This window comes from Heptranchias perlo, chromosome 13, assembly GCF_035084215.1.
Source record: "Heptranchias perlo isolate sHepPer1 chromosome 13, sHepPer1.hap1, whole genome shotgun sequence".
Taxonomy (NCBI): Eukaryota; Metazoa; Chordata; class Chondrichthyes; order Hexanchiformes; family Hexanchidae; genus Heptranchias; species Heptranchias perlo.
The window spans coordinates 30,720,698-30,730,605 of record NC_090337.1 but is presented as its reverse complement, the minus strand read 5'-3'; the positions used below and the strand labels follow the sequence as shown (position 1 = coordinate 30,730,605).

Genomic DNA, 9,908 nt, shown 5'->3' with positions numbered 1-9,908 from the left:
TGACGTCACTGCCTATCAGCCGACCCGTTGTCAACGATCATTTCGAGAAACGGGTCGGTGTGGGTGGCTTTGAAGTTTAATCGGTCGCTGCAGTCTTTGGGAATCAGGAAGTGTCATGTACTCGTCCAAACAGCGAAAAAAATAGGATTTGATTGATGTGGTGGAAGAAATAGTTTGCATTTTGGTGTGTGGGGGTGGGGGTGGGGGGAGGTTAAAGTACAGTAAGTGTGCTTTGTCGATAGGCCTGTCGGACTTGTAATGGTGGGAAAGGAGATTTCTGTTTGTTTTGCATTGTTTATAAAAAATAACACACACACACACACACAGAGCTCAAGTTTATTTTCAATAAGTATGGGAAAATATTTTGACTCTTCAATTATTTGTTTTTCCATCAAAATGACTTTTAGGAATCAGTGACTGGACCAACCAGTGGGGGTTTTTTTTTTGCTTTCCTAAGTAGAATTTGCCTAGCAAAAGTGGTTCCGTTAATATTCAAAGTGCTATCCATGACACTTTAGGCAGTTTGTTTCAGTGCCCATTTTTTTGATTACACCTCTGTGAAACACCTTGGCATATTTTTCTACATTAAAGGCAAATATAAATATATATAAACACAAAATATGTAATTCGGTAGCACAATGGGAAATAAACTTCAATACAGATAAGCATAAAGTGCAACAGATAGGAGGAAAAATGGATGACATGCATACTCTGTGAATGGTGTGGACATAGCTAAGGATGAAGCTGAAAGAGACCTAGGAGTCTTAGGAGACTCAATGCTAACAAATCCAACCAGTGCAAAGCAGCAATCAACAAGGCCATCGGATGTTGAACTACGTAGACAAAACAATAAAATATAATTCAGAGGAGGTGACCAAACTTTCTGGTGCTCTGGTCAGACTATATCTTGAATACCGCATCCAGTTATGGTCACCAAAAAACAAGACATTTAAGCATGGGGCGGCATTAGGGCCATGCAACCCATCCAATTACCAGTCAGTGGCTTTTGATCAGCAGTGGCACCGACTACATGTCCGACAGCAACTCTTCGCCTCTGCCTATGGATTCACCTACAAAAGCTGCCATCAATCCATGTATATAATGTAAATGTAATGCATTTCAAGTGGGACATGCTGTTCACATCATAGCTCCACATTGGAGGGATGGAGGGACTGAGTTGTCATAGCACTGCTCCCCTGCCTCTCTCTTCACGCATTCATAATGTACAATCAATAATATGGAATTAGATCATTTTCTGCAAGTGTGAGGAGAGTTATGGGTAGGGAGTAGCCCCCCAAGCTGCCGGGGAATTCTCACCGCCCCCCCCCCCCCCACCTTCCAACCTTTCTCTCTTCCCAAGCTGCCGGGGAGTTCCTTCCACCCCCTTCCCGTGCTGCTGGATAGCCGTCAGACCCTATTCATTTAAAGAATGGGCACAATTTTCAAAAGGAGCCGGGATGGGGGCGAGGGTTCAATTTAAGGTCGGGAAACCCATTAGTACGGGTTTCCCGGTCGTCCTTACGATTTTGACATAAGGACGTCTTTTATTTTTTTTGTCGGTTTCCCGTCCGACTGACCGGCTGATTGACAGGCTAGTCTCAGACGGACGTGAGACCAGCCAGGGAGAGGACATCTGCAGGTAAGTCTTTGTTTGCATGGAGTGGGAACGGGGAAACGGGACAGGGGGCATGGGTGGGTAAGGAGCACAGGTGGGCAGGGGGTCGCGAGTCATGGGGGGGCAGGATTGGGGTCATCGCGGGGGTCCGCGATCATTGAGGGGGAGGAGCGGGGGTCAAGGGGTCGGAGGATCAGGGTCGGAGGATCGGGGTCAGGGTTGGAGAAGGAGGATTGCAGTCAGGGGTACGCGATCGGGGGGAGGGGATCGGTTTTAAGGCCCGACCCGCCTCCTGGGAGTAGGTTGGCCGCCCGCCCCTCATCCCGCCCTCATAAAAATCAGAAATGGGCGGGTTGGGGGTGGGTCTGAAATGGTGGCAATTTTCAATGCCCCCCCAACCCACCCGTTTTTTACTTTGAAAATTGAGCCCAATGTGTCTAAAAATGAATCTGACTGAAAAAAATATAGGCTAGTTAGAACTCAACTCAACTCTTTGCAGCAAACCAACAACTGCTGGAATTTATGCAGCGGCTTGGTCAGTATTTGAACAGACAGATCAATGTTTTGTGTGGAGACTTTTCCAGAGAAGTCTTTTCTCAGATGCTGATGTGTATTTGACACCCAGATTAAATAGGTAGTATTGAGTATCAAGAAATGTAAGGGACCCAAACTGAACTTTTGAACAAGGCCTCTGCCAACCAAACACTGTTCCTGCATTTAAGCGCTCGAGGCAGTGCAGAGAATAGATATGAGCCTGCTCTCCAATGTCAGGGGTCTATACTCTTACATTACAAGTGACTACAGTTCAAAAGTCCCCTCATTGGCTGTAAAGCATTTTGGGACGACTTGAGGTTGTGAAAGACACTTTATTTCTTTTCTTACGATGAAGGTTGGACAAACTCAGGATTTTCAGCCGAGAAAGGAGGTATCTGAGAGATGATCGTGTAGAAATATACAAGTTTGTTAAGAAAAAGTTAACCCAAAATATTATTTTAAATTAAACTGCAGGAGTAAAACACAGGGGCATGGGTTCAAACTAGTAAAAGATAATTTTAGGATCGATCTCAGGAAATAATTCTCCACACAAAGAACAATCAACGTATGGAATTTACTTCAAGATAAACTAACAGAGGCAAAAACTATGGATGCTACAATGGGGAATTGCTAGGCTCTCTCTAGATGGAAGCATTAAGATGGGCCAAATGAACATCTCATCTGTAATTGTGTTGTAAGGCAATGTCTGGAGGCCACTTATGAAACCACATGCTTCAGTGACCAGGTTTCCATGCCTACTATGGTGGAATTGCAGAGGAACAAGTAGTTGATGCTGAAGCTCCACAAAAGATTATCATGTGCGTCCATGCTGTGACCAGCAAGATGGTAGCAATGTACTCACACATTTTATTATAAGTTGGGGAGGAGTTCTTGGGACCTGTTGTCTGCCTAATGAAGGCTGAAACCCACATTTTGTCAATTATCTAAGGACCAACTAGTGATTGTCTTCTTTGCGGGGGGAGATAAGCAGCATCTCTTTGGAGTCAAATTGGCTCCAGATGATGGTTGCTGAAGCAAGACTGGAACCAAGTTAATTACCTGTAGCAAATTCAGAAATCTGACATTGAGCCACAGAACTCCAGAGTGCTGCCGATTGACTAGTCAGCCTGGCTCTTTAATGGGATGGTGATGCAAGGCCCTGCCACTGGGGCTGAGATATTTCCCTCAGTTCCAGGTAACACTGCAGCCAAGTGTTCTAATAGGTCAGATGGTTCGAGCTAGACAAGCAGTGGAAATTTTACCAGTGTTCTATGCTGGATATGTGATTGTAGCTAGTTAAACTCCAACGGGACTCCTTTCCACATCAAGTTCCTCAGCATTAGCAATTTTCAACCTGTCGCCAAGATCTTACGATGCAGGTAAGTGGGGTGTATACCTAAAGGGAGAGGGTATGCATTCTGGTTAAGGCAAATAGAAATTATACATATGTTTTTGCACAGTGTTTTGGTTTGAAGATGTTTAAGCATGGTGATGAGAAATAAAGACTGAATTAAACTGAAGAGATCTGTGCCAGGAAGAAATAGAGAGCAAATAACATGGAACCAAATCAGCCATGGAGACATTTATCGATCTATAATATATAAAAAATCTTACATCTGCATGCACTTCTTGTCTGCACTACTTGACTGCCTGTTATCACAAAAAAGTGACAAAAATGTGACAACATTTTCCATTACAATTTCCTATGTTCACATTTATAATGTGTTTTACCTATGCAAACTTGCCACATTGGTTGTGCAATCAAAGATGACCATGAATCTGCTTTCGAAGCAGTCTGTGCTGGCTCAGCCACCATCTTGATTTCTTTTTACCTGAGCTTTCAGGTGGTAAGAAAAAAGTGATTTTTAAACCATTGACTACCCAATCTTCAGTATTGAACTTGATTTTTAATAATCCAATAAACAGGATCTAATATGTTCATGTAGTACTGTACTATCAGCCTTTAATGAAAAATCAGCAGTTTTAAGTTACTGTCAGGATGCCTCGATCATCTATGTTCATCTAGGCCAAACCCTATCCCACATACCCAGATGCAAACATTTAATGTAAAATTAATTTTTATTATAATTTTTTAAAAATCCAACCTTCACGGAGTTTGCAGTTTTTCTATCCCTGAAAATATAATGCTCCACATACTCTTTGACAAAACTTCTAAGGCGTCAGCACTGACGAGAGGGTGTAATTACAGTGCAACCATTTTATATATGTAATTTCCATTATGAATGTGAACATAGAAATTTATAATGGAAAGATAAGAATAAGGACAGAATGTATGCCTTGAAAATGGAAACTGAATTTCATCTGCCTGTCCTAGTCAAATTATTGTCTACGCTCTAATCCCGCTTCACCTGAAGACTACACTTGGTCTTAACTCGCCATCTGCAGTTCCACGGGAGATCAACTGGTATGTTACTAAAAATCTTGCATATTTGTGCATTTACTGTTCACAAACTTGCTTCGTGAGTTATCATTTTATGTAAACTTTTATAATAAGAAAACCCTACCTACACGTCAACATTTTGCTGTAACGGTTTGTTGATGAACCAATGGAATAATTCAAAATGCTTTTTGAAAACATTTTCACCTGCCATTATTTTCTCAGTAGTTGAAATTTCTGTTGTTCAAAATAAGGTTTCAAATAAGGTTTCAAATAAAATTTTTAAAACTTTTTTCACAATAACATGATAAATGTATCAATTAAATTGTCTTTTGAGCCTTTTACTGCCTTAATTAAAGTTTTTAATTGAAAGCCTCAGCCTCTCCCAGAAGTCTAAGCTTGGACTTGATATTTTTGCTCTGTGAGCTGAAGGCACTGCCTATTTTCTGAGCATGCGAAGTATACACAATTTTCCTGCCTTTAAGCTAGCCAAAAGATGGAACGCTTCTCTCTTAGTATCAAGCAAAATCTATTTGGGTTGTCTTTCAAAATTATTATGACAGCGCAAATTTCAAAAACTTTATTCAGATAAAATTTTATGACTTTGAGTGTGCGCATGTGTGTGTCAATAATGAAAAGAGTCATGGAATTCAATTTCCAAAGAACAAGCAAAAATCCCGAAATACCATTTAATTAGAATAGAATTTGAATTATTCAGTCACTGTAAATCAGTGATCCAAATGCGATCCCCTATATAGTATAAACACACCTCATTAGAAAACAGAGTAGCCTCTGACTCATCACGAGCAACGCTATGGGAGATCTGCTGGTAAAATAATTTTTAATAACTGCAAATGCTGAAACCCTGAAGCAAAAAGAAAAAATGTTGCAACTATATTAGAAAATCAGTCAGTCAGTCTGTGAAGAAAAAGACCAAGTTAATATTTTGGATATAACCCTTCATCTGTCAGTTCAGTTGAAAGATTACACCCAAAATATTAACCTTTGGATAAAAAACAATTAACCTCAGCATCTCTGGACAAGGAAGAGGAAAACAATTCAGCCAAAATTTGTACTTCTCTTCACGATCCACTGACCTTGCTTAGAATGTGCATAGTTAATTGCTAGGTGAGAACAGGATCATGCTCAATTGTGACATCCTCCAAAGCTGAACAGGCAACTGACATGGAAGGCTGGATTTTCCTCTGGGGTGATATGGCCATCGAAGGTGTGTCAGTGTGGCACTTCTGCCTGCTGTACCAATCCCACTGTGACCCCAACTAATTTTCGAGATCAGGGTCAATTAAAGATGCTGGGCAGACTCCCAGTATTATTGCCACTCTGCAGAAGCAGCCTGCCACTGCTAAGCCAGAAAATCTTGTGGTGCTGCAGCAGGATTGTGGATTGCCCGCCAAAATTACTGCAGATAATCAGGCCAAACCACAAGGAAGTTCATCCCCTCAGTGCCTAACTTACTTCTCAGTTTTCTGCAGATTGTGTCCTTTGCTGGACACAGTTCTGACCCTCCCCCACTCTCTGTCACCAACCAAGCTTACATGAATGAAGCCATTCCAACATACTATGTGTGAATGTATACTGCAATGTGTTAATTACCTCAAGCTGAATGGCCTTCCTCATTTTGTGATTAACATTTTCATGTCAAAGCAACAGCAACACAAAAATTTAAGAAGCGCCTATAAAACCAAAATACTGAAAGAGAAATAGCTCCAATGTGAAAACATTACAAAGTAAACCATGTTAATTGTAAAAACTTATACATATTAAAAAAACTACCATACAGGAATCCTTTAATATTTAACACGTCATAGCTATACAGTACAGAACCTGTTTCAGAAGATTGAGTATTAGGTCTCTGATGTACATAAATATTGTGTTATGAATATATTAGTGGTGTGAGAAGACTTTTATTTTATCAGTATACAGAATATCATTGTCTCCCTTTCAGAAATTAGTCACGCAAGAAATATAAAAGGTACTTTAAAGACCTCTCTTTGTCCAAATATCAGTCATACCTGTATTAATATATTGGACAGTAGTCACCAGTTAATCGTAATAAATCATATAAACATTTTATAATGCATATTTTTATTTTAAAAAAGTAAAAAAGTTTCACATTTACATTAAGATAATAAAGACTTTGCTCCTCATCGTCCAGTCCTATTTACCTCTTCCTCATATTGAGCCAAAATTGCTGAAGTTCTCTCTTCAGTCATTATGGTTTCAGTGTCACAGAGTCGAAAGTCAGTTGTTGATGTACCTGAGGCAATGTTGGTAGATAAGGGGTGCATACCGATCATTGGAATGTGATCAGACATACCCAGGCTACCTGGGCTACGGTTTAAGGCATGTTCTTGTTGCTTTCCAGTCACTTTCCATTCTTGAGGCATGTCCTCAAAGTCCCACTGTGAAACAGTAAAGACAGCCATGTTTCAGAAAACTTTACCTATTAAGATTGTTCTGTTACTTGGTGTTAGCAGAAGATGTTCTATAAGCCCCTTTACAAAAGAATGCTAGCAGTAGCTTTTGTTAACAAAATGGTCCATGTGTTTGAGGGTTAAGCTGCTACAGTCCCCACCATTTAAAACGTCCAGGTTTAAAATGGGCAGTCACTTATATGGACCAAAAAGCGATAACCATTATCCATTTGCATTAAGGTCAATTTCAAAGTTGCCGGTTATAGCATCTGCAATGCTCTGTTCATTTTGTGCAGAAACGGCTGTGCTTACTCACAAGTTTGCTAAACCAGGCAATAATCAGCCCACTAGACTGGCACTAGCCACTGTTACCACATTAGATCAAACTAGAACAGGAGTGTTAGCTGCTCAGTGATTGAAGGAGCAAATAAAACAATCAGTATCAAAGCTTTATACACAAGCACTGATTGAAATTGCCATTAATGCAAATGGTTAACGTACATGAAATACAGAGCTTCCAAGATTCTGTCTGTTCTGTGAGATCGAAGATTAACATGGTACAAGACCAAGACCAATAGCCAAATGACTGCATGAGTTAATGAAGTTAAAAAGTTTGTTTAATTTAATTGTTTTCACCTTTTGGTCAGACAGCTACTCCAGTAAATAACCAGCTGCATCAAAGCCTAAATTCAGTAGCTTTTTTTGAACGATACCCAACAACAACTTTCATTTATATAGCACCTTTGACATAGTAAAACGTCCTAAGATGCTTCACAGGAGCATTAACAAACAAAATTTGACACAGAGCCACATAAGGAGATATTAGGGCAGGTGACCAAATGCTTGGTCAAAGACGTAAGTTTTAAGGAGCGTCTTAAAGGAGGAGAGGCGGAGAGGTTTAGACAGGGAATTCCACAGCTTAGGGCCTAGCAGCTGAAGGCACGGCCGCCAATGGTGGAGCGATTAAAATCCGGGATGCGCAAGAGGCCAGAATTGGAGGAGCGCAGAGATCTCAGAGGATTGTAGGAGGTTACAGACATAGGGAATGGCGAGGCCATGGAGAAATTTGAAAACCAGGATGAAAATTTTAAAATCGAGTCGTTGCCGAACCTAGAGCGTATGAAGGTCAGCGAGCACAGGGGTGAAAGGTGAACGGGACTTGGTGCGAATTAGGATATGGGCAGCAGAGTTTTGAATGAGCTTAAGTTTATGGATGCAGTATCAGGTGCAGTGTTACGTTGAAGCGATGGGGCACATTTGTTTGAATTAATGTAAAATTCTTTGGTAGAAAATATCTTTTGGAAATCAGTCAAACCTACATTAAAAATGGGAAAGCCATAATCAGGGGCACATTAATTATGACCAAAAGTATAGCCAAATGGAGAGACTGGATTGACATTTTAAATATAATTGTTAACTCAAACTCTGTCATTATCACACATTCTACTGGCCATTGCCTATAACGGGCAAATCATATTCGCATGAACGTGCTCACTATAAGCGGTGGGGCTGTACTAATAAACATAACAATAGTTTGTCTTTTTGGAATGAACATAATCCTCGTAAATAAGCAAAAGGAACAAGCAGCAGATGTATACTTTCTGACTGCCGCGTTAATTGTGCTTATTTTATAGATTTAAATTTGCAAAAGTCTGTGGAGAGAATATAAAACAAATCAAATGTGGGTCACTGACCATAGTAAAAAGTAACTGGTCTTACAGAAGCTAAGTCTAAGGCTTAACAGGCAGCCAAAGACTTTAGGGAACAAAGCTTTCAGAGGTTTCATTTTTACTTTTTTGTCACATGTAAGCTATTTTGGGGTTTTCTCTGTATTAGTGGGGCTGACATTTTTTTTTATTTGTTCACGGGATGTGGGGGTCGCTAGCAAGGCCAGCATTTGTTGCCCACCACTAATTGTCCTTGAGAAGGTGGTGGTGAGCCGCCTTCTTGAACTGCTGCAGTCCGTGTGGTGAAGGTTCTCCCACAGTGCTGTTAGGTAGGGATTCCAGGATTTTGACCCAGCGACGATGAAGCAACGGCAATATATTTCCAAGTCGGGATGGTGTGTGACTTGGAGGGGAACAAGCAGGTGGTGGTGTTCCCATGTGTCTGCTGCCCTTGTCCTTCTACGTGGTAGAGGTCACAGGTTTGGGAGGTGCTGTCGAAGAAGCCTTGGCGAGTTGCTGCAGTGCATCCTGTGGATGGTACACACTGCAGCCACGGTGCGCCGGTGGTGAAGGGAGTGAATGTTTAGGGTGGTGGATGGGGTGTCAATCAAGCAGGCTGCTTTGTCCTGGATGGTGTCAAGCTTCTTGAGTGTTGTTGGAGCTGCACTCATCCAGACAAGTGGAGAGTATTCCATCACACTCCTGACTTGTGCCTTGCAGATGGTGGAAAGGCTTTGGGGAGTCAGGAGGTGAGTCACTTGCCGCAGAATACCCAGCCTCTGACCTGCTCTTGAAGCCACAGTATTTATGTGGCTGGTCCAGTTAAGTTTCTGGTCAACGCTGACCCCCGGGATGTTGATGGTGGGGGATTCGGCGATGGTAATGCCGTTGAATGTCAAGGGGAGGTGGTTAGACTCTCTCCTGTTGGAGGTGGTCAATGCCTGGCACTTGTCTGGAGTGAATGTTACTTGCCACTCATCAGCCCAAGCTTCCTGCATGCAGGCACGGACTGCTTCATTATCAGACAGGTTGTAAATGGAACGAAACACTGTGCAATCATCAGCGAACATTCCCATTTCTGACCTTATGATGGAGGGAAGGTCATTGATGAAGCAGCTGAAGATGGTTAGGTCCAGGACACTGCCCTGAGGAACTCCTGCAACAATGTCCTGGGGCTGAGATGATTGGCCTCCAACAACCACTACCATCTTTCTTTGTGCTAGGTATGACTCCAGCCACTGGAGAGTTTTTCCTCCGAT

The 9,908-nt window shown here is 41.6% G+C and overlaps 1 protein-coding gene across 2 annotated transcripts in view; it reads right to left on the bottom strand.

Annotated features, from left to right (window-relative positions):
* Nucleotides 1–6,636: 6,636 nt before the first annotated feature.
* Nucleotides 6,637–9,908, bottom strand: part of tmem44 (transmembrane protein 44) — a 54,592-nt gene continuing 51,320 nt past the window's right edge. For both annotated transcript variants that reach the window (XM_067995269.1, XM_067995268.1), the window contains one exon: nucleotides 6,637–6,970. In XM_067995269.1, coding sequence (XP_067851370.1) covers nucleotides 6,713–6,970 — 258 coding nt within the window. In that variant the 3' untranslated portion in view covers nucleotides 6,637–6,712. The remainder of the gene's footprint in view (nucleotides 6,971–9,908) is intronic.